This window comes from Equus przewalskii, chromosome 5 (assembly GCF_037783145.1).
Source record: "Equus przewalskii isolate Varuska chromosome 5, EquPr2, whole genome shotgun sequence".
NCBI lineage: Eukaryota > Metazoa > Chordata > Mammalia > Perissodactyla > Equidae > Equus > Equus przewalskii.
In genome coordinates, this window is record NC_091835.1 from 24337182 (window position 1) to 24361397 (window position 24216).

At 48.6% G+C, this 24216-nt stretch overlaps 1 protein-coding gene across 2 annotated transcripts; it reads left to right on the plus strand.

The window, feature by feature from the left end:
• The first annotated feature begins 1377 nt into the window (after positions 1–1377).
• On the plus strand, positions 1378–23710 carry ASB1 (ankyrin repeat and SOCS box containing 1). 2 transcript variants are annotated; one of them, XM_070618791.1, is made up of 5 exons: positions 1378–1800; positions 5647–5788; positions 7904–8206; positions 15650–16035; positions 17691–23710. In XM_070618791.1, the coding sequence occupies exons 1-5, from the start codon at positions 1752–1754 to the stop codon at positions 17816–17818; spliced, it is 1008 nt and encodes a 335-aa protein (XP_070474892.1). In that variant the 5' UTR covers positions 1378–1751; the 3' UTR covers positions 17819–23710. The 2 variants fall into 2 exon arrangements, with proteins under 2 accessions (XP_070474892.1, XP_008531529.2); XM_008533307.2 differs by lacking the exon at positions 1378–1800 and adding an exon at positions 1948–2371.
• The last annotated feature ends 506 nt before the right edge of the window (positions 23711–24216 follow it).

Here is a 24216-nt window from a genome sequence, read left to right on the forward strand (position 1 = left end):
TCTGACCACCCCCATTCTACTTTCTGTCTCTATGAATCCGACCACACCAGGTACCTCCTATGAGTGGAATCATGCAGTGTCTGTCCTTCTGAGACTGGCTTACTTTACTGAGCATACCATCCTCTAGGTTCATCCATGCTGTAGCCTGGGTCAGGATTTCCTTCCTCTTTAGGGCTGAATACTATTCCAGTGCATGGGTAGACCACACTTGGTTTACTCCTTCACCCACATGGACCCTTGGGTTATTTCCAGGCTTCTGTGTTTTTAAAGCTCCCAGGTGTCCCTCATATGCAGCTCTGGTGGAGGCCAGTGGGCTGGGTGTCCCTCTGCCTCTCTGCAGGGCAGCACCATGGGCGTCACCGCCGTCTCTCCTGCCCGTGGCGCTCTCCGCTGTTATCAAGTCCAAACAGGGCTGCAGGGAACTCCCTTCCCCCAGCAAACACCCCTGCGGGGCCTCCTGGTTCTGCAGCCCAGGAGGAGCCATCCAGCACATCTGGGCCAGCCTCCGCCTGGGCATCTGAGCGCTCCTCCTGTGGATGCGTTTCCCGTCTGCGTGGCTCCCTGTACTCCAGCCTGGTCCTGCTTTTACAATACAAGACAGGCCAGTGGGTCACAACCACGACTGCTGGGGGCTCCAGCCTCACACTCGTCGGTCCCCTGCTGTATCTCCTACTTCTCCACCTCTAAAACTTGGAACCGGCTCTTATCTGTCTCTCAGTTCCCTCTCCCTGCCCGTCTACGGAGGCCCTCTTCCTCCTACAGAAAAGTTTTTAACTTGGTGGGGAGCACGGAAGGAGCCAACGGAATCCATGCTTAAGAACCAAAACCCCATACACTCGGTTTGACAACGTTTCAAGGGGCGAGCGTGCGGGAAAAGTGATTCTTTGTTCACTAGTTTATTAATTTATTCAATAAACACTTTGTGTCAGGCACTGGGCTATAATGTGATACAGACATGATTGTTGCCTTCGTGAAAGGCATTTTGGGGGACCATTCATCTAATACCATATTAACATATGCCCACCCCCGTGGCGCGCCTCCAACCGAACCTGCAGCAATGCACACAGCTGGAAGTGCCCGCCCCTTCGTATCCACACTTTCCCAGGGCTGCTCCTAACCCACGGCTGAGCGCGAGGACACACTAAAGCTGGGCCACCGCTGCCCGGTGCAGGGCTCCATCAGCTCGCACTCTGCCCAGGGACACACCATCACCTGGTGGAGGTCGGATTCGAACCAGCGATAGGAACCTACCGCGGCCCCGCCCCCACGCTCCAGGCGGAAGGCCACGCCCCTCCCGTGGGAGCGGGACGAGCCTGACCAACCAGAGTTCCCAGGGCACGCAAATTAGGCCCCGTTCCCGGGGGCAATGTGTTTCCCAGACTCCTCTGCTTCCTACGTGGAGAAACCACAGCGCTGGCGAGGCCTGCCAGCCGGCGGCCCCCGATAGCTCGCGTCCCCCGACAGCCCGCGCCCCGCGACGGCTTGTGCCTCCCGACATCTCGCGCCCCGCGCCGACGCTCGTGGGTCCTCACGTCGGGAAGCGAGGCCGGAGGTGGAAGCCCGGACGCCCTGCGCGCGGCACCGGAAGCCCGTGAGGAAGGCGCACGCCCGCCGGAAGTCGCTCTCCGACGCGGCCCACCTGCCTGCGGCGCCGGAAGTGGTCGCTGCCGCGCTGCTTCCGGTCGGCGGGGCTCGTTGGGGCCGGGGCCGCCGGGAGGCCGGCTGGGGACGGGCCGAAGGCCGGAGCTCCCATGGCGGAGGGCGGCGGCCCCGGCGGGCGGGCCGGGCCGGGGCCCGCAGGTAAAGTGCGCACGGCCGCCAGGCCGGGGCGAGCGGCGCCGCGGGGGCGGGTACGGCGCCCCGTCGAGGGCCGGGGCACGCGTCCTGATTTCCCCCGGCCGGGCCCGCGGAGCCGCGCCCCGCCCTGCGTGTCCCCCACCCTCGGCCGCGCGCGAGCAGGTCCTCTCCTGGGGAGCTTGCCTGGTAACTGCCCGCCCGTTAGCGGCTTCAGATTCGGTGGGACCCCAACTGTGGAAATAGGACGTGGATCATCTAGCTCTGAGCGCACGCGTCAGGGGAACCCCCAACGGTCAGCCCCTCGGGAGGGCAGGTGCCGTTTCTCCATCCTGCCTCCCATGGCATGCCCGGGGTGGTAGAGCGGGCCACCCCCGCCACGCACAGGCGAGGGACAGCGACAGCGCCGTCGCCAGCGAGCTGTCAGTGACACAGCACGTCCAGGGGCCCTTGGCCCACCAGGCAGCTAGAAGGGCTCACGCCCGCCACCCGAAATAGCCATCTGACTTAGAGTCTCCGCCTTGGAATGTTCCTGCTGTGCACATGTGGATTTGCAGGGGCAGCGGGTCGTTTGCAGGTGCTCACGAGAGGTTCCTCTTAACCTGTGGTGGGATTCCCTCTTTGCCTGTTTTCTGAACTTGCCCTGTGTACCAAATACTTTTATGTGCTCCGGACCTCACTCGTCTGTGTCTTTGGAGCGATACGCCTCCAAAGAGTTTGTTGGTCCTTCTTAGCAATAAGCTGAGACGTTTATTACTCTAACTCCCAAATGTGCCAGACTATCAAAACGAAGGCTGTAACGTTGACTTGGAGACTGGTGCAAGTAGCGCTTTTCATCCGCCCCTCCCTCCCTCCATTCATTCAACAAAGGTTTATTAAGGATCTACTACAGGCTGGACCTTACTGGGGCTGGGGACTCCCCAGCGAACAAGTCAGACAAAGCCCCTTCCATCCTTGCCTCTGGTTGGTATTGACTTTGACCCCAGGGACAGCCAGGACCTTAGGGGTCTGGGATGTCATTTCATGTGAGAATGAGGGATGGAGTGAGAGGTGTTCAGTTGGAAAGAGGACTGACAGATGCTTCCCAGTGTAGAGAGGAGTCTTGTGGAAGGAAGGTTGGCTCTGCGCTGTATCCAGGGACTCCTTTTATGTCCATGCAGCATCGTTTTGTTATTTAGTGTGCTGCAGGCCTGGGAGTGGAGGGACCACAGATTTCCAGGTAAAGCTTAAGTGCTATTTTGGGTAACTGCGTTGTCACTGGAGAAGCTGAGCAGAAAAATGCAAATCTGAACTTACCCTTGGATCTGGAGCTTTGGAAGAGGGGGCTGCCTTGAGTTGGGTCAGGGAGTAGTTTGGAAAGAGGCCAGCAAAGGGAGGCCCAGAGGAGAACTTGGCAAAAGTCTGCAGCTCCCACTCACCTGTCAGTCTTCGCCCTACACTTTCTGGATCTTACCATTCCTGCTTTGAGCTGGTTTACTCTATGGGATAACTACAGTGGAGGGTAATGACTGAAGGAGGATTGCGGTGGCAGCCCCAGGGGGTCCTTGCTGCTTGCCTGTTGATCTGCTGCAGGTCTGGTTGTGGGATCAGCTTGAGCCACCCATGTGTTTGTGAGCCCTTGCTGCCCTGCCCGCCTGCCTGCGGCCTTTGTGTCTTATCCATGCTGATGGAATGTCGAATCTTGCAGGGCAAGGAAACTCATCACCCCCATTGTACTATGGCCGTGCCGTGTATACTGTAGGTATTGAAAAGAGGTTTGATTTGAATAGAGAAAGCAGCTTCAGTATTGGAAAGAGCCTACCAGTGAGGGTGTGCTTTATAGCTGTGCTTGGTCACGTGCTAGGACAGCGCGGCCCGGCAGGGACTTGGATGCAGGCAGTGTGAGTTCATGCTCTTTCCTTATGCTCCTGTCTGTGTAATTATGTTTACAAACCTCGTAATCATCTGGAGATTATTTTGGGCTCTGGTGTGAGGTGAAGAACTCAATTATTTGCAAATAGGCATCTAATTGTACAAATTTGTTGACTACTTGTGGTCCCTTGGGTTTGCTGTAACAGAATACCATAGACCGGGTGGCTGATAAACAACCGAAATTTATTTTCCATAGTTCTGGTGGCTGGGATGTTCAAGACAAGATGCCAGCAGGTTCGGTGTCTGGTGGGGGCTTGCTTCCTGGTTCATAGGCAGCTGTCCTCTCACCATATCCTCATGTGGTGGAGGGAGCGAGGGAGCCCTCTGGGGTCTCTGTTTTAAAGGCACTACTCCCATTCATGAATGTTCTGCTCTCTTGACCTAATACCTTCCACAGGCCACACCTCTTAATATCATCTCCTTGGGTGTCAGGATTCCAGCATAGTTTTTAGGGGGGACGTTTTTGGAGGACACAAGCATTCGACGACTCTTTCCATTCCTCACTGATTTCTATGCTCATTTGTCACATATTAAGTTATTTATACTAAGATCTTTTCTGGGCGGTTCATTCTGTTTGATTTATCTTTTTATTCTGATGAGAGATCTTAAGTTCTGTCATCTAGTAGGGTAGATCTCTTCTCATACATGCTAAAAAACCAAAGTGATTCCCATTAATATGTCCAAATAAACATTTAGAATATTTTTGTCACATCTCATATAAAAACCCCAAAGAGATTTGTTAAACCTTTTCATTTACTTGGTATTTATGTATTTAAAATTTTCCTGTCTTTGAATCTTCTCATTCAAGTACATGGTATCGTTTTCCTCACTTATTCTAGTCTTCTTTATTGTTTTTCTGTTTTATAGTCTTCATTTTATAGGACTGGGTTTCTATTTATGTGCATATATTATATATACATATTTATATTTTATCTTTTTCTTTTTTTAAAGATTGGGACCTGAGCTAACATCTGTTGCTAATCTTTCTTTCTTCTTTTCCTTTTCTCCCCAAAGCCCCCTGGTGCATAGTTGTATATTCTAGTTGTGAGTGCCTCTGGTTGTGGCATGTGGGACGTGACCTCAACACGGCCTGATGAGCGGTGCCATGTCCACGCTCAGGATCTGAACCAGCGAAACCCTGGGTTGCCAAAGCAGAGTGTGCAGAGCTAAGCACTCGGCTGTCGGGCTGGCCCCCGTGTGCATGTAGTTAAATTTTCCTTCTGATCGAGCTGTGACTCAGTAAAGAGTCATCCATGTTACAAGTAGCAGCGTTTGGCTGTTGAATTTTGCCAAATTCAAGTGTCTTTTTGTAATATAGGAGATGATTTTATGGTTTTTCCCCAGTATTAAGACACTGTTGGGGCTGGCCCTGTGGCTGAGTGGTTGGGTTTGTGCGCTCCACTTTGGCAGCCCAGGGTTTCACCGGTTCGGATCCTGGGAGCAGACATGGCACCGCTCATCAAGCCATGCTGGGGTGGCGTCCCACATGGCACAACCAGAAGGACCCACAACTAAAAATATGCAACTATTACCAGGAGGGCATGGGGAGAAAAAGGAAAAATAAAATCTTTAAAAAAAACACAAAAAGATATTGTTACATTCTTGGAATAAATTAGAGTGATTTTATAGTAGATTTTTTGGTACATATTTTAAGTATTACTTGGCTGATATTTTATTTAGGACCTTCTATATTCTTAAGTAGATTTGGCACATAACCCCCCACCCTTCCAATGTTTTTAAAATTATTATTCTTGTCAGGTTTGGTGTCAGGAATTTTGTATATTTCTCTGTGCTCTGGAAGTTTCTGGAGCGTGGGAATGATTCATTCTTGAGCGTTCGAGTGCCCCTGTGGGGGCGAGGAGGGCTAGCTCAGATGGCAGCCCTTTTGGTTGGCCTTGGCAGGGTTTCCCGCACTGACAGGAGCCCCTCTCTTCAGTGCAGGTCCTAATCTGAAGGAGTGGCTGAGGGAGCAGTTTTGTGACCATCCACTAGAGCACTGCGAGGACACCAGGCTCCATGACGCAGCCTACGTGGGGGACCTCCAGACCCTCAGGAGTCTGTTACAAGAGGAGGGCTACCGGAGGTGAGCATGGCTGTGCTGGGGCTGCCTGGGACCTGGGCCCTATGGGGCTGTGCGAGGCTGAGGCTCCCGGTCTGTGACAGAGGCATGGAGGTCCCTGGCCAGCAGGTGAAGACCCCGAGCCTTTCCAATCTTAGAGGACAGGGGGAGAAGGAGACTGAGGAAGCATGGTCAGGCTTGTAGGAGAGAGCCAAATGGTGAAGGCAGGGAGCCCTGACTGAGCTCAAGCCCAACTCTGTCAGTGACCTTTATACTTCCTGGCAACTCTGGCCCTCTGGGCGTCAGCTTGCTGGATGTACTCCTGACAGCACCACTGTTACCCTCTTCAGTAGTGGCCCTGCCCCCTTGTAGTTTCCTGTGGCTCGTCATCCTAAGCTGTGTACAGAAATGCACCTTCCTGAATTGTTGTCGTCTGGTTATCCCCCCATGGGTCCAGGCTTCCATGTGCCATACTTGTACATCTTTCCTGGTGTACTCGCCTGTCTCGAGTCTCAGATCCGCAGTCCTCCACCTCCAGGGCCTGGGCTCAGCCTCAGGCTGTCTCGTCGCCCAGGGATGTGCTGGGTCTCACCTTTTGTTCCCTTTGTCGATAGTTCCCTGCCAGATCCTGCCAGTTCCTCGACCCGGCTCAAGCCCTTCCTTCGCTGCAGCCGAGTCTTGCTATTACTTCTCCACACGTCGGACACTGGGGAGAGCACAGAGGGTCTTCCTTCTCTCTGGAGTGGTCTCTGTTTTGTGTGTCTAAGATTGGAAACTGCAACCCGAAACTCCTCCCTACTCTTCTGTGTTTCTGTTTTCCCTTCAGGGTAGGATGGCAGTGAGTTGATGCAAGAAATACCCATGTGTCAGTGCTGAGACCAATACTTCCACTTTTTGTGGGTAGTTCCCAGAAGGATTTCTGACAATACAGGAATATATTTCTTTTTTCTTTTCTTTGTAATGTTTTAGCATTATTTTATCAGAACAGACATCACTATTTACAAAAAAGAGAAGCTCTGAATCTCCAGAAAGGATTGTCACACAAAGACATCAGATGGATTATACACGAATATTTAATGTGAATGACTCGAGCCCAAAGAAAACCTTAAATTTGCAGCTATAACAGTAAAATAGAGACAGTAGAATAAGATAGAGTTCAGCTGGGTCTTCGACCAACTATTTTTGTAGTGCTTTTCCAAGTACTTTTCTCCTTTCTTATACTCAGGTCAGTGAATCTTCTCTTCTTGATGATAAGTTTCTGTTGCTGTGTATTTCTTTGGTGACGAGTCATTGGAGTGTTCTTTGGCCTCGTTGGTCAGTGGAGGCCAGTGCACGGATGAAGGGAGCACCCGTGGGCCATGGCGTCTTTCTCGGTCGCTGCTTCAGCGCTCTGGATTCCCGCGCTTTGTTCAGAGCTGCATTGGGAGCTCGAGCGGAACCGTGCCTTGGTTGCTGACTTGGTGGGTCAGTGGACTGCACGGCCATGGCATTCTTTGACAGGGAGTCGAGGTCGCATTGTCACTTTCGATGAGAGTCTAGTCTGGACAGTTTCCCTCTGCTGCTGTTGGCCAGGAGTCTAGCCCTGTGTAGCCTTCCTGTGTCCTGCAGGCTGTCATTTGTGGTGTGTCAGAGGTAGACGGACCTCAGTGGTCACCTGGTCCCAGTGAGGATGCCAAGGCCCAGAGAAAGGCCCAACCTCAGGCCACAGAGAAAGCTTGTGCTGGAGAAAAGAGGCCTGGGGGCCCTGACCCAGATTCCCAGCAAGTGTGCTGTCCTCCCTCCTGCACTGCCTCCCTGGGAAGACCCTTCCCCACTTTGTGGAGCAAAGAGCTGTGGACGGCAAGTCAGGAAGTCCGAGATCTTAGCTCTGGTGCTCATCAGTCTGCCTGGGCCTCGAGCTTCCTCATCTGTGCAGCCGGGCTCTTAATTCCTGTCCTGCCACAGCGGCGGGTCCAGCAGGGTAGATATGAAAGCATTTCATAAACAGCACATGTGGAAGTGTTCTTAAACCAGAAGGGTGGCTGTTGTAAGAGACTGCCCTCCTGCTCTGTTTCCTTGTGCCCACCAGAGGAGGCAGGGCAGCTCCTGGGTTTCCCGGAGCCGCCGCTCACAGCCTGGCTCCCCTGTGTTCTCTTGTAGCCGCATCAACGAGAAGTCTGTCTGGTGCTGTGGCTGGCTGCCCTGCACACCACTGCGAATCGCGGCCACTGCTGGCCATGGGAACTGTGTGGACTTCCTTATCCAGAAGGGGGCCGAGGTGGATCTGGTGGATGTAAAGGGCCAGACTGCCCTGTATGTGGCTGTGGTGAACGGGCACCTGGAGAGCGCCCAGATCCTCCTTGAAGCCGGTGCTGACCCCAACGGAAGCCGGCACCATCGCAGTACGCCTGTCTACCACGCCTCTCGTGTGGGCAGGGCCGACATACTGAAGGCCCTCATCAGGTCAGTACCGTGGAGCCCTGGCCACTGGCGCCCCGCATGGGCCACCTTGGGAACGTGGCCATGTTACTGCTAGTTCCTGCTGCCACGTTCTCTTTCCTTGTTTTCTGTATGTGCTTTTTTTTTATCTCTCTTTAAAATTAGACTTGTTAGAGGATTTGTCTATTTTGTTTGTCTTTTTAAAGAGTTTCTTGGCTTTACCAGTTCTCGTTTTTCTGCTGATTAATTTCTACTTTTATGTTTTTTTTGTTTTAAAGATTGGCACGTGAGCTAACAACTGTTGCCAATCTTTTTTTTTCTTTTTCTTCTTCTCCTCCCCAAACCACCCCAGTACGTAGTTGTATGTTCTAGTCGTGAGTGCCTCTGGTTGTGCTATGTGGGACACCACCCCAGCACAGCCTGATGAGTGGTGCCATGTCCACGCCCAGGATCCGAACCGGTGAAACCCTGGCCCACCGAAGCAGAGTGCACAAACTTAATCACTCTGCCACAGGGCCGGCCCTTGTTAATATGTTTATTTTTTACCATTTTCCTTTATTTTTCCTAACTTTATGAGTTGAATGTCTTTTCAGTTTTTTTCTTGATTAATAATGTAAACTTTCAAGGTTATTAATTTACCTTTGCCTATAGCTTTGGCCATATCGGCTAAGCTTTTCCTTATTTTTTAAGTAGGTATAATTGAAGTTGATTTCCTCTTTGCTCTTAAGGTCATGGAGGAGAAGGTTTTAATAAAAATTTTTATGAACTTCCAGTTTTATTGTATTGTGCTCAGATAATTCAGGCCATATTTCCCTTTTGGGGATTCTTTGAGTTCTTTTTTAAATTATTTTTTAACATCAGACTACATTGTTGTGGATGCTTAAAACAAAGTATGTGACCATGGACGTTTTACTTGCATGGTACAATATGGTAGCCTCAGCTATGTTATTCAGAATCTGTTTTTTTACGATTTTGACCACCCGTCCGCCTACAATTCAGAGAAGCCTGTTGTTTGTCTCTAGTCACTGCTGTGATTTGTTTCCTCTTGTATTTCTAGTAGTTTTTGCTTCCTATAGTGTGATGCTAATTGAGCTCATAAAAGTTCTTGCTTATGGATTATGCTCATTGTCAAAGCAGAAGGGAACTGTGGTCTTTGCAGGTCGTCTGCAGCCGTCCTGTGACTTGGTTTTAGTCTCAGTGGGTTCAAGTCATTCTTTGTGTGCTCACCTTTATTATTTGACTGTCTGGGATTCTTTTTTTTAATACAGGTAACATTATTGCCATTGCTGATGGTAGATCTGTTTCTCTTATCTTCTGTTTCTTAGCTATTCCTTTATTTTATATCTTTGTTCCATGATCTATGTTTTCTTTGCTTTGCCTTTCTATTATTTTAGACAGTTTACGTAAGTTTTATTTTAATTGTACTAATGGTTGCCTTTATTTTTTTTTTATTTGAACCAGATTGCATTTTCATTTTCCATGTCTCCAGTGACTTCTTTCTATCAAAAATTCTTTTCTCCCTCCCTTACTCTAGAGGCAGCTCATTCTGTGGTTGGACAGAGTGCGGTTTAGGTAGTGGGTTCTCAGTGTTGAAAAGGGTTAGGTCAGGGTTCCGTGGTTACAGGCTGCAGTGGGGGTGGTTCCAAGGAGCAGGGACCTGGCGCTCCCCTTGCCCAGTGCAGAACAGGGTTTTTAAATTAGGTACTCAGAATACATTTATTCCATCAAAAAGTTTTATAAATTAAATGGCTATGGAGTTGGCTTTTGGAAAGATAAATGAGGGTGATATGGTTGTTAGAGATTAATAAAGCTGTGATACTTTTCCCCCTTCTTTTTAAGGATTTCTAGCCTGATAATCTAAGCCACCTCAGTCCCATGTCTTTGTTTCTTGGAGAACGTAAGCCATTAATTTGGAAATATTTTTGAATAGGATCAATCAGTGAAATTTCGTCTTAGTTCCAGAAATCCCTTTGGGCGTTTCAGTCACTTCATGATGAACAACTGCTTTGAATTAGGTGCAGGCCTGACTTTCTGAAGTACATATGCAGATGCCCTTCTTGAGAAGACGTTAAGATGTCTTGTTCCCTCACTGGAGCACAGGACATTACTTTTATGATGAAATACAAAAACATCTATTATTCAATTGAAAAGTCTTCTCTATTTAAATTACCAGATGATTGACTTTTGGAAAATGGGAGTGATATGGTTAAGTTACTGAGTAGGTGATACAGTCTAAGTAGACTCCCAGCTCGACTCCTGCCTTCCCTATGTCTTTGTCCCTCGCAGGCGGGGCTCTCTTCTGTCACTGTTGTAATTTGCTGTCCCTCTGCAAGTAACCTCGATTTTGTTGCTTGTAAATTCCCTTGATATACATTGTGGATTTTTTTTATAGAAGGGTAAGGTTTGGTATTTCTGTATGTGCAGAAGTTTTATTGATTTATTGAGTTGTTCCAGTGGTTCCTTACCAGTGATATTAAAAGCAGTAGGGGAATTTTGGAAAATATTCAGGATTAAAATTAACTGGAACCTATCCAGTATATTTTTATGAGTGGATGAAGGGCTGTCTTTCCCGCAGCTCAGCAAATACCAGATTGTCATATTGCCCAAATTACAAACATTTTGGAAGATATATCCCTAAGAATAAGGAGGGAAAAAATCTCTGCTTGAAACCTAGTTCTTCTTTTCTTACTTGGTTGGGTGTGTGAAATGAAATATCAATTTCTGCTTGGTTTGGTATGTGTTTTAGAGTGTTCTGTTGTTGCTCCTAGACTGCCTTGGAGACGGGTGGTGTTTGCATTTGTAGCATCTGGTGATGCTACAGGACATCCGTGGGGAAGCACAGTGGCCTCGTGTGTGCCTGTCCTCTCTCTCCCTCAGGCCTGTGTTGCCTCCAAGCAGCAGTTTTGGTTCCAGGGGCAAGTTCCTTTGCATACTCAGGATAGTGCCGAGGAGACCGATGATAAAATGTGATTGCTGGCTGTGAGCCATTTTTATTAAGGCCTGCGAAACAGTGCTGTCCATCTTCCCTCGACCCCTGCACGTCGGCCCCATCATCATTACTTTGTGTGTTTTGCCATTTCCTAATTTACCTGAAACACATGATGACAAAACTTGAGGCATTGCAGAACTGTCTGGGGCACTGGAAGCTCCGGTGAACAGGTGTGGACTGTCTAATGTTTACTCAGATAATGCGTCTTGGGCAGGAATCTCACAGAAGTGAGGCTGTGCTCTTCTCGTTATACCCTGTCAGGCTGCAGATGATTGCAGTTGGTCCCATTGCTGCTAATGTTCACCTGGATCTTCTGATTGAGGTGGTGTCTGCCAGGTTTCTCCATCGTAAAGCTATTCTTTTTCCCTCTGTAATTAATAAGTATTTTGTGGAGAGGTACTTTGCAACCATGTGTATGTCCTGTTCTTCATCAAATTTTTAATTTATTGGTTTGTTTATTTTAGACTCATGGTTTCTGGTATTATCCAGTGAGTTACAATCCATTATTATTGTTACTTATTTTGATGCTCAGACTGTCTCAGATTTGGCTACAGGGAGCCCCATCAAGCCAGCTCTGTGTCCTTTTGACACATCTCCATCATTGTTTGAACAGTTCCTTACTTTCTCATATAACAAAATGTTCTAGGCTCAGTTTGTACTTTGCCTTCTCAGCACTGGAATTAGTCATTTCTCCAAGGAGTCCTCATTTTTTTTAGTGCAGAATGATGTTTAGAAACCAAGATCTGGACACTAGGAGCGCTTATTGCTTATGAGGTGTTGCTGTTTCCAGGCTCTCCCACTGGGCGGAGCTAAGGTTACACATACACATTTCTGTCTATATGCGTTGACAGTTATGAGTTCACCTTGACGCCTCTAATCTGGTCTAACACCAGAGGGTTCATGCTACTTTTCTCCTCTGCAACTTTATTATTGTCTTTTCCAACAGTGAGAGATCTGGTTCCTCTTATCCTTACTATATTTTCTGGTTTTGCCAATCTCTCATATGTAACCGTCTCCTGGTGGTGCTGCCCTCTCCCACACATGCCTCCTTAACCCATGTGGGCTCTGACACCCTGAGCCAGGTGGCATCCTTAGCAGGCACTCTCTTCACTTTGTCAGGACTCTGACACCCTGGGCCAGGCCACCCTGCCTGCTGTAGTCAGTGACCCCTGTTTACAGTAAAATGACCCGGATTGGTGGTTTACATGTGACCTGGGAGAGCTCTAAATCCTGATAGAAAGTCATATATTTAGGCATCCCTGAGTGCAGTGACAAGGGCAGGTCCTTGTGGGGACCCTGAAGGCTCTGCCTATAGGGTTGTTTAGAGATTCGCTCTGGTGGCGAATGAGGCTTCCAAGTCAGGTGGTGATTTGTTTCCTCACATCTGGGCTGTCACTGGGAGTCCGAAGAGGAGGCCCCTGGACAGCCATAGGGATTACTTCGTACTGCTGTGAGTGTGCCCACCTTGGGGGGCTGCCCACCTTGGGGGGCTGTGTGAAGCTGCCCAGCTGGTAAGCTGTGCTTCTTGTCCTAGGTCCTTTTGGGTGAATCTCCTGCTGGGAGTGGTCTGGCTGGTTTGGATGTTCAGTATACCTGAAAAGAAGAGCCACCCTGTGGGCAGGGCACGATGGCACCAACTGGATATGTAGTTGGGTTAAAGTGTTTCTTTTTGCTTTCAATTTTTAGGGATTGCTTTTTATTTAATTTGTTTTATAATATGAAATATTTACATGGTTCCAAAGTCAAATATACAAAATAAGGTATATTAAAAGAAGTCTGGTTTCTGTCCTCGTCTCCTTCATCCCTCCCCTATAGATAACCATTTGAAAGTTTTGTGGTTTATCCCTCCATTATTAAAGAAATAAGAAAATATGTGTATGTGTCATGTACGCATATGTATTGCATTTTCCTTCCCCAAGATGAACTGTAGCATATTACACACTTCATTGTCCTACTTTTCTCACTTGCTAATGTGTCCTGGAGGTCATTCCAGTGCACTAGTTAGCAGTACTCCTCATTACTTTTCATAGCTGGACAGGGCTGCTTTTTATGAATGGACCACACTTTGTTCAACCAGTCCCCTCTTGATGGATCTGTGGGTTGTTTCCTGCCTTCAGCTATTATGGATAGTATTTTAATGAATTGCCTTGTGCACACATACATCTTTTCAGAGTTTTGGACGTGTGTCTTGGGAATAGATTCCAGGAAATGTGATGGATGGGTCAAAGGGTAAATGCATATGTAGTTTTGCCAGCAATTGCCAAATTTCCCTCCGTAGGAATGGCTACATTTTGCATTGCCCCAAGAAATGAATGAGACTTCCTGTTTCTTTAAAGCCTAGTCGATAAGCTTTTGGATTTTCCCAGTCTGCTAGGCAAGAAGTGGTATTTCAGGGTAGTTTTAATTTGTGTTTCTGTTGGGAGTGAGGCCGAGCGTTTTCTCACGTGGGTAGGAGCTATTTGCAGCCGTCAGTATCTCTCACTTACTTTTCTGCAGGGCTATGGATATTTTCCTTTCAGAAGCTTTTTCTATGTTAAGGACATGAACCCTTTGTAACATTCCCCCCAATTTTTCACTTACTGTTTTCCTTCGCTTATGCTGCTTTTTTGCCATGCAAAAGTTTTTATTTAATTTTCATGTTAAAAACATCTTTCTGGATTTTGAGCCACGATTAGGCAAATTTTACTTAGAGTTTTCTTCTAGTTTTGGTATATTTTCATATTTTACATTTTAAGTTCTGATCCATTTGGCATTCATCCTAGTGTATGATCTTGAATGGATTTAATTGTATCTTTTTCCGTATGGATATCCAGTTATCTCAAAAAACACTTGAAAAAAAGTCCATTCTCCCTCACTGGTTTGAGAGAGATGCTGCCTTTACTATGACATGTACTAAATTGCTGTGTGCAGTTGGGTCCATTTCTGGATTTCCCATAAAGCTCCATTGGTCTGTCAGTTCAGCCGTCCGTGGCCCGGCGCCACGCTGGTCTGTCAGTTCAGCCGTCCGTGGCCCGGTGCCACGCTGGTCTGTCAGTTCAGCTGTCCGTGGACCAGCGCCACGCTGGTCTGTCAGTAGGCCCTCATGTCTACTTTATTGTAGGGCTGCCTCCCCCTTGTTACTGCTTTGCCTTTTCATCTTTTCTTGTTTGATCATTCAAATGAACTTCATCATCAGCTTATCTAGTTCCAGGGATGTTATTTTTACTTATTTATATTTAAAACCCACTTATTTAGTTCTAGGAATGTTATTTCCATTTGTATAATAAACTTAGGGAAAATTGACATCTTGATGCTGAGCGTTCTTATCCAAGATTTATGGGATGTCTTTCCATTCCCTTAGGTCTACTTTTGTGATTTTCAGTAATAGTTTATGATTTTCCTCATGCAAATTTTAGACATTTACTAAGTTTGTACTTAGATATCTCATTTTAAAGTGTATTTTGCCGTCATAAGTGGGGTCTTCTTTTCCATTTTATCTTTGAACTTGTCTTTGTTTGTATATACGAAGCCTATTGGTTTTACAACTTGCTGCTTTAACGAATTCTCTCACTGCTTGTTAATTGTATTTTCATTAATTATCTAGGGCTTTCCAGACATATCGTCATATTGTCTCAAAATAGGGGAAACTTTACCTCTTCCTTTCCAATCTTCATCAGTGAATTGCTTTCTCTTGTCTGATTGCACTGACTAATACCTTTATTAAAAACACCTTTCAGAATAGTGGGCCAGAAAGTGGGAGTGTGGGTCTTGCTCCTGCTTTAGCAGGAAAGCCACTAGTGCTTCCCCATCAGGTAAGATGCTGACTTCTGGGTTGAGGAAATATTTTTCATTGTGTTAAGGAAATACCCATCATTTCCTATTTTAATAAGTAGTTTTAAGGATGTCTAAGTGTTGGGTTTTGTCATGTGCCTTCATTTTTGCATCTCTGGAGGCAATCATGACTTTTCCCTTATTTCTGTGAGTATGAGGGATTATGATAATAGAGTTTCTAACATGGAACTACCCTTGGGTTCTTGGAATAACCGCATGGTATATTGCTTTCTTAAAGTACTTTTGGGTTCCCTTCACTAACATTTTGTTGAAGACTATTAAGTTGATAGTCGTAAGTGAAATTAGTTGGTAGATTTTCTTTGTGGTTTGGCTTTGGTCAGGTTTTGGGATTATTCTTTTGCTAATTTCATAAGATGAATTTGCAAGTTTTCCTTCTTTTTCTTTGCTCTGAAATAGTTTAAATAGCCTTGGGATTGTCGGATCATTAAAAGTTTGAAAGAATTCCTTGTGAATGTTTTTGTGTGAGTGGATTCCAAGTTCTTAACTACTGTCTTACCTTCTGGAAGTCACGAGACCGTTGTGATCTGTGGAGTCCCTGGCTCCCGGTGCTCACAGAGTTCAGGCCTGTCTCCTCAGGGTGCTGTGGGGATCTGTTGACTGTAGTTAGTCCACTGCAAGGTCTGACTGTCCCTGTGTCTCCCCTGTAGGTACGGGGCTGATGTCGATGTCAACCACCACCTGACTCCAGACATCCGGCCCCCTTTTTCCCGGCGCCTCACCTCCTTGGTGGTCTGCCCCTTGTACATCAGCGCGGCCTACCACAACCTCCAGTGCTTCAAGCTGCTCCTCCAGGCTGGGGCGAACCCCGACTTCAACTGCAACGGCCCTGTCAACACGCAGGGCTTCTACAGGGGCTCCCCCGGGTGCGTCATGGATGCCGTCCTGCGTCATGGCTGTGAGGCAGCCTTTGTGAGCCTGCTCGTAGAGTTTGGAGCGAACCTGAACCTGGTGAAGTGGGAATCCTTGGGCCCAGAGTCGAGAGGCAGAAGGAAGGTGGACCCCGAGGCATTGCAGGTCTTTAAAGAGGCCAGAAGTAAGTGGCCTGAGTTCAGCTCTGACTTGTAGTCTCTTTGGGTCAATTGAATGAACCAAGTCGTAGCAATTAAAAAAAAAAATCCTCCAACTAAGTGCTTGATTTGAATCTTCAGTTAGCCCTAGGAATTTTCTAGGGTGACCTTCCAGTTTGATGTTCTCCCTCTCTCTCGCTCTCTCTCTCTTTTGTGGAAGAAGACTTGCCCTGAGCTAACACCTGTGCCAACTCTATTTTGTATGTGGGCCACTGTCTCAACATGGCTGCTGACAAGTGGTGTAGGTCTGTGCCCAGGAATTGAACCTGGGCTGCTGAAACGGGGCATGCTGAACTTAACCACAAGGCCACGGGGCTGGCCCTGTTGTTCTCTTTTTAAAATCGTAGACGCGAAGAGTTGATGCCAGGAAATCTGTAAAAGCACATGTTTTCAAAGTTCCTAGAATTGTATCCTCTTTACCCTTTTGCTCTGCTTTGTGACCCCAAATTCTTTCACTTATATTTGGTTTTTCAAGCCCATCCTCTAGGATTCCTCACTTCCCTTTCTTCAGTACCACTCAGATACCATCATTTTGGATTGTTTGATAAGTCTAATTTTTGTTAGAATAAAGTCTGTAGTTTGCTTATTTATGAAGAAGGATTTTGCTAATGAATTAATAAATTGGTAGCAAGATGTTTGCAGTTGATCGGTGGTTGGGTCTGTGAGAGGCTCTCTCCCAGACTCAGAAATTGACTTTGTGCGCCCTCTATGACTTGCCCACACCAGCCCCATTCCCACCTGGGTCTAGAGGGCATCTGAGTTGACAGTCTCTTCCCTAACCCTTACCTCTCACAGAACTTTAGTTTGTTGTGTTTTTTTTTTGAGGAAGGTTAGCCCTGAGCTGACCTCTGCCGCCAATCTTCCTCTTTTTGCTGAGGAAGATTGGCCCTGAGCTAACATCCATGCCCATCTTCCTCTATTTATATGTGGGACTCCAGCCATAGCATGCCTTGATCAGTGGTGTGTAGGTCCGCGCCTGGGATCTGAACCAGCGAACTCCAGGCCACTGAAGTGGAGTATGTGAACTTAACTGCTACGCTACCGGGCTGGCCCCTAGTTTGTTGTGTTTTTTTTGTTGGATTTCCTTAGACCAGTCATGAAAACCTGCTCCTGTTGAGCCTTGCCCACAAGAGTTGGTTAGTGGTCAATAGAGCCACACTGATAGAATAAAGCTGTCTTGTTCATGCGTTTTTCACAAGGCAGAGACCTGGAGCAAAACTGTCAGCCTGGCCTCCTCATCTATTCCTTGGCCCATCTCCTCTAGGCCTCCTTGGAGCTTCTGGGACTGACCAAGAGCAGAGGCTGACAGGGCTGATGGCCAGTTGCTCACACCTGGCGGGGCCTTCAGTGGTCAGCTCTGATTTCTTTGTCTAGCAATTAAACACAGTTCAGGAGATGCTGTCACAGTGAGCAGCTGCCCCAGGTCATGAAGATTTCACTCCTTCTGCAGATGGAAGGAGCAGATAAGACCTTCCTCACCCGGGCGCTCTCCTCACTCTAAACGTGGGAGGTTGGCAGTGAGCATTATGCGGCTCTCTCTGTCAGTCACAGCCAGGCTCGGTCTTTGGAGTTAGGAGAAGAATTAACCTCTGTCTCTCCCTTTCACCCCATGGTGCTCCAGGTGTCCCCAGGACCTTGCTGAATCTGTGCCGTGTGGCCGTGAGAAGAGCTCTTGGCAAATACCGACTCCATCTGATTCCTTCGCTGCCTCTGCCAGACCCCATAAAGAAGTTTCTACTTTATGAGTAGAAGTCAAGGGCAGACGTTGACTGCGGTGAGGAAGAAGGCGCTCTGCAGGGACAGCTGACATCGATTCTCGCCCGTGAACCACGTCCTGGGCTGCTGCCTCAGTCCCATCTGGCTGTTGGTAGAGCAGGAACGGCTCGTGGATTCTAATTCTAGCTCAAGTGCTTGGTCGGGGCATCACACAGTCCTTGGGTCATTGTCAGCCAAGAGGCTCATGCAAAACTTAATTTTGTTCTTCCATAATATCTGTTTTGGATTTTCACAGTTGCATATTAATGAAAGGGGCCTTGAAATGGGTGCAGGTGGGGGTTGGAGGCCTGCTAATATCCCCAGTAGGGAAGACCCCTAGCACTTTCTAGAACTGTGCTTCTGTTTATATTTTTACTTCTCACTTTAATTGTTCAATTAAAGTTTTATAATACCCAAATGAAAAGAGAGTTTTGGTAAAAGAGTAGAATGCAGAAATGCAGTTCATGAACTTGCTAGTTTGTTTTCCCATCTCCTGGGGTTGACACATGGCATTTGTCATACATACTCTTCTTCCTTGCCACTTCGGTGTTCACTCCTAGTGGTGAGAGTGTCATAATCATTGTCTTCATTCAAGGATGGTTTCCTGGCCGCATGGATTGGCTGGGTTATCTCAGAGTTGATACCTGCATTTATTCAAAATCAAGAGAGGTAACGCTCAAGGTTCCACCACGCTGCACCTGTGCTGACACCTAACTGTGCCTAGCATCATGCCACCAGGTCTCATGAGTCCTCTGCCATCTCACCTGGGGAGCTTCCAGACGGTGACTGATTTTAGGAGGCCCACACCAAACTAGCCCGTAATTGACTTCCTACATTTGGACCAAGGACCGTCCAACAGCATCCACTGCCAGTTCTCACGGAAGAAAATACCTGCAGCGCTCCTGGTCCCTGCACTTACCAGAAAGTGGAAATTCACTTGTCCTCTGCGTGGTTCCAAGCTTTCAGTTGTTGGTGTCGAGTGGACAAAACATCTGGCGGTTGGTTGATCACTCTTCGCTTTTTTGGACCTAATGTCTTGCAAGTTGCTCCTGGAATCTGAGAAAGGGGGTAGCAGTGAGGTCAGAAGTTTTCCCCTTGCCTGTTGGGGTGGCTGCGCAGGAGAGAGATGGCATGGGTTATCCTCCCCAAGTCTGGGGCTCTGGGCGGGGTTCACTCTCACACCTGGGTGCAGCTGGGGATGTGGCTGTGAGTGCACGTGGGCCAGCGCTGCCTCTTCAGAGCGCTCGCTCCAGGCGCTGCTGTTTCCAGAGAAACCACGTGTGGTCATTGGAAGTCTGTGAGGACCATTGTGTGGATCCACGGTGATTTTAACCTTTAGAAGTGTTTAGAAATGGGCAGATTTCAAATCTGCGTTTAGACTTTCTATAATAAGAGAAATCTAATTTGTAACCATTGAACTAATGATATGGGTTTATTTAATTATGACATCATTATATGTTTTAGCTGACCAGACAGGGACTGTCTGGTCATTGTCTTGTGCAGCTTGAGGACAGAATTGTAAAGCTCCCCTCCTGTGTCGTGGATGGGCTCTGACCTGTCCACGTATGTATGAGGTCTGAGGGGAGAAGTCCTTGGCAGATTCTGAGAGGAAGGTGCGGTCACTGGAGGCTTTACTCAGCCGAAGTGACATCGTTCCCAGCTGTGACCGTGGCATAAATGTGTGATAGCTTCCTGAGGCCTGGGATTGGCTCTGTGTTGCTCCTAGAGGACCGGGGCCCTGGTTGGCTGGGTGCATTCAGAGCTCAGGGTCGGTCATAGTGAAGTCAGGAGAGTCCTCCTGAGAAAGGAGAGGAGCTGAGGATGGAGGCCGGCTGAGGAGGCTGCAGCCAGAGCCAAGTGCTGCAGGGGCTTCAGCCCAGGAGGGGGCTAGGTGTGTGTGTCCTTCGAGGCACTCAGCGTGGAACCAGGACCAAAATTGGGCCGTGGCTGGGCCAGGAACTGGGGAAGTCGGGCTCCGCCTGGATATAGGGAGGGGTTGTATGGAAGTCTGAGCCACCCATAGGTGGAACTGGGTCACTGGAGGGGGCTCCATGTCGCTGGAGGTGTGAGCAGTGGCTTGTCACCTTGGTGAGAGAGGGTTTCAGGAGTGGGTGGCTAGTGTACCTTACTTTTAAGCTCTTCCGACTGGCGGTCCCCTCCTCTGCTGCCCTCTTGGCTCGGGCTCTCTTCGGGTGAGCCGTGTCGTAGACCTGCAGCAGGCTGTCAGTCTGCCTGCCCAGTGCTTTCTGCTGGGCCTGTGAGGGACAGGGCTTCCCCGTGCCTGCCACGGGTAGGAGGGTGGCTCTGTTCTTGAACCTTCTGGAAAGCAGCACCTGGGAATACTGCCAGTGCAGGAGTCTCACACGTGCTGGCATAGCCTTCAGGCTGCACAGAGGCAAGGGTCCAGGACCGGGCCCAGCAAAGAGTGGGCGTCAGGCTCCTTTGCCCAGTGAAGCAAGCGTAGGGCTTGTTTCTGGGGGATCAAATCATTTCTCCAGGGTCTCTCTAGAAGCAGTGGACTGAGTTGATGCTCATTGTTGGTCCTCGCCCAGACCTGGCCAGGGAGGTAGTGTGAGTGGGGAGGGGATGAGCCAGGGAGTAGGGCCTCTCCTGCTCTGGCCCTGGAGTGTGCTGTGCGCCGGGTGGGTCTGCAGGGACCTGGGGCCTCAGCTCTTCCTTTGCAGAGGACACATCGGCTTACTCTTTGTTCGGCCAGCCTTTGCTGATTTTTTTGGCATCCCCGCAACTTCAGGGTTTCAGCCTCTACTTTGAACCTTCATAGCTGCCAAATGTGAATCTGATAACAGTGGAGATAGCTGCCTCAGACCATTCCTTCTTGTTTGCAGTGACGCTTGCCTAAAGCTCCCTTCTGCTTTTGTTGGCAAGAACAGGAAAGAGTAACTCTCCATTGGAGCACTTTATCAAGTCTGTTTCTAGGCCGCTGGGTGCCCGAGTCCCGTGTAGTGAGGAAATGTGGTACTCAAGGAGGCTGCTGCCTGCCTGGCCTCGTGCCCTCCCCAGGACTCGGGGACCCCAGGGAGGGACACGATGGGCCAGTGGGAAGAGCTGAGTGTTTCCCCAGCCTGATCCCAGGAGTGTCCCGACCGTCAGCACTCCTGGGGTGCCTGCTGGCTGTGGAACAGAGTCCTGTGCTCTGGGCCTTGGCTGCTGTGGACATTGGGCCAGGGTCAGGATCAGGGTGGGGGTGGGGCAGTATTGATACCTCTGAGAATTTGGCGACCTGTGTGGGGCTTTTGAATATATTTCCAAAACCCACCAATGTCACACATATCTATATCTATTCATATTACTTATGTTATTTATATATTTATTTATTTATGCCCTGTCTTGTTCCAGAAAAGGTTTAAGGCAGCGATGCTTGGTTTTTGATGTTCTCTTTTGACATTTCATAAATTTTAGCCAACATGCAGTTGTTAAACAGGTAATTTTAAAAAGAAAGGACAATTAGCAGTTTCCTCATGTTGAATATGTTTCTGTTATCAGGCTTAAGTGCCATCGTTTTAAGTTTTCCTTTTTCCTTCTTCCATGAATTGTTTCTTCAGATAAAAAGTTCATGCACAAGTAGAAATAGAGGAACATGGAGCAAACATCAGACTGAGCAAAGGAGAATTTGCCTTAGAGAGAAGCGTTCTGTCTGTGCTCTGCTGCCTGCTGCCGCGTGGCCTCGGGCAGGTCCCGTTACAGTGCCGTGGCTTCCGGCTGTGCCTTCCCCACAGGTCTTCTGTGAGGACGCGTGAGAGAATGTATGTGGAAGCACTTTCTGCTTGAGTAATCCTTGTGACATGTAAACTGCTGTCATCGTGACTGTTGTCCCTCTTCTCAGTGGATATGCATTCGAGGCGATGGCCGTGCTGGAGGAGCCTGTGACCTTGGAGATGCTTTGACCTTGTTGCCCCTTGGGGCAGCGAGTGTCATGGGGACCCACAGCACAGGCATTCGGGACAGAGGGCTCCGTGCAGGTCAGAAGTGTAAGGACACGTGAAATAATTTATGAAGTCAAGTTCACTCAACTTCAAGGGTTGTCTTTTATTCTGAGATTATGTCCTTCCTAATTTGGGTGATAAGATGTCCTTTTATGTAATGAAGGTGGTAATAGAGGGCAATATTTTTATTTTTTAAAATGTTCTTGATTGCAAAACAACATGTTGGCTCCCGTTTGTCAAGCCCCAGAATTCCTTTTAAGTTTGCCAGTCTCTGAAATCCCAGTGTCGGGGACCCACTCTCTAGCTATAGTGTCTGTTTATGTCAAGATGAGAAGCTCCTCTTGGATTCTTAAACCAGCTGGCACAGTGTTGAAGGGTATCGCAGCACTCCTGCTGCCTGGTAGTCCGAGCACAAGCTCTGAGGTCACTGTGTGGTGTTAGGAACTGTGGGCTTGTGTCCTGGGGAGGATGGAACAAACGTCCCTGTGGTGAGCGGCCTCTGGCCACTCCTGAATCCCTGAGAAACATTCCCAGGAAGTTTGTGGGGCCTTCTCGGCTGGACACCTGCAGTACCCCGTATGCTGGCCATGGTGCTAGTGGTGGGTCTTCTGGCGCTGGGGCTGTAGGCTCCTGGTCCTGCATCTTTGGCTGCCTGCCAGGCACTCAGTAACCATCCTCAGTGGTCTGGACTCCCTGCCGGCTTGGATCTCCCTCCTGGCGGTGCCTCATTTGGACACGTGACCTTCTCTTTCTCCCTGGCTCAGGCCTCACTTCCCTCCTCCCTCACTCCCCCTGACCTGACTCCCTTGGTGGCGATTAAAGTAACTGATAGGCGTGCATCAGTGGTTATTGGGATCATGTCCCAGGAGAAGGCCATGGGAGGGACGTGCCGATTGTGAAGTGCAGTGATGTGCTGAATACATACTATACGTTCTAGGCAGATAATCAGATGGGGAAGTGGGTGGGGAGGGGTGACTTTCGTTGCCTTAACATGTAATTGCTCAGTGTCCGGAATGCATGGTCGTCTTTTCTTTTTTTAAATTGCTTTATTTTCAGATCTCTTAGGTGTACCAAGTGATGTACGAATGTGCATAGATCCAGTCTGAGTGTGGCAGTGATGGACACAGCTCTCGTGTGTATAAAGTCACAGTCTGTGGCTGTAATTAGCCAGCAGTGCCCCTTCTCTGCCCTGCAGTGTTTGCACCGCTCCCATGGCTTCTGCTTGGTGTTGGGCGCACGGGGTGTGACAGGCACATGTGCCTGTGCCTGGAGACGTGCTGAAGAGAATGCTCACCGTCGACCCTCAGTTTCTCCTTTCGGCTTCAGTACTGAATGTGTGTGTGCCCACAGGAGCGGGGACCGTGGCTGTTCCTGCACTCGTGCGTGGTTAAGAGCTTTCAAAAATATGATGGACATCTTTGATATGTTATTGTAACTTTAATAAATGCTTTATGCCCCTTTAATTCCCCCCAAATGCCTTAATTTTGTGGACTCTTTATCTTAATGGGTAGAAGAATTGGTCATGTGAAATCTTGGTATGCACATTTCAGGTAGAAGAGACTGGCTCTCTGGAAAGTTTCTAATGATTTGGATAGAAGGACTTATCTAAAACAGGGGTTTTGAAGTGCTCTGGGGGACCCTGGCACTCTAGGGAGGCACCCAAATTGTCACACGGGTTTAAAGTGCCCAGGAGCCTGTTTTACTTTGTGGGTCTCTGGTTTGCAGAGCGCGTGTCCCTAGAAGTGTTTCTAACCCACGGCTTTCAGGTGAGGCGGCATCGTCTCTGCCGCGCTCTGCGGCTGGGGAGGTGGGATGGACTGGGCAAGACCATTGTGTCTGGGCCCCTGTTGTATGTCACTTATTCTGACGGTGGGAGGGTGAGGTGTGAAGCTTTGGGATGGACCCAGGAATGAATGAAATAAAGACATTTTTTCGGCTCTCACTGGCTCCCTAGCATGTCTCTGTATCTGCTATTTTTGATATTTTCTGCATTCCTCCCACCCTGACCACCACCCCACACACACCTCTCCTGCTCTACTGAAAAGGTGACCTCGTGTTGAGAGGCCAGGGCTGGTGTATTAAATTAAGAACATGCAGATTATGATCTGCCGAATGAAGAGGCACAGGCCACCTACCCGGGGTCGGCAGGGAGCTCCCTCAGCTTCCGAGCACCCACTTTGGGGAAGTGAGAACCACAGGGTTGTTTTGATTGAAGGCATAGTTTCAGTACACCCAAATGAAGGAAGTAAAGTCACAAGATTTATTACTTACAGATCCTAGAAACGGGGTGGGATGGTGGGCGCAATGAGCCCAGGGAGGGGCAGTCCTCTGTCCCAGGTCACAAGCGAGCAGGAGATGGAGAGCAGGGTAGCAGCACCTATGACTTATAAGGTGCTTGGGGCGCAGGTCACTAACTTTGCGTGGGCTCAACTCTAAGTGGTTATGTTA

Bases quoted from the DNA above. Each gene is read 5' to 3' on its own strand.
- ASB1 (XM_070618791.1), top strand. From the start codon at position 1,752: ATGGCGGAGGGCGGCGGCCCCGGCGGGCGGGCCGGGCCGGGGCCCGCA. The intron at 5,789-7,903 runs GTGAGCATGGCT...GTTCTCTTGTAG, and splicing joins CAAGAGGAGGGCTACCGGAG to CCGCATCAACGAGAAGTCTG. The intron at 16,036-17,690 runs GTAAGTGGCCTG...ATGGTGCTCCAG, and splicing joins GGTCTTTAAAGAGGCCAGAA to GTGTCCCCAGGACCTTGCTG.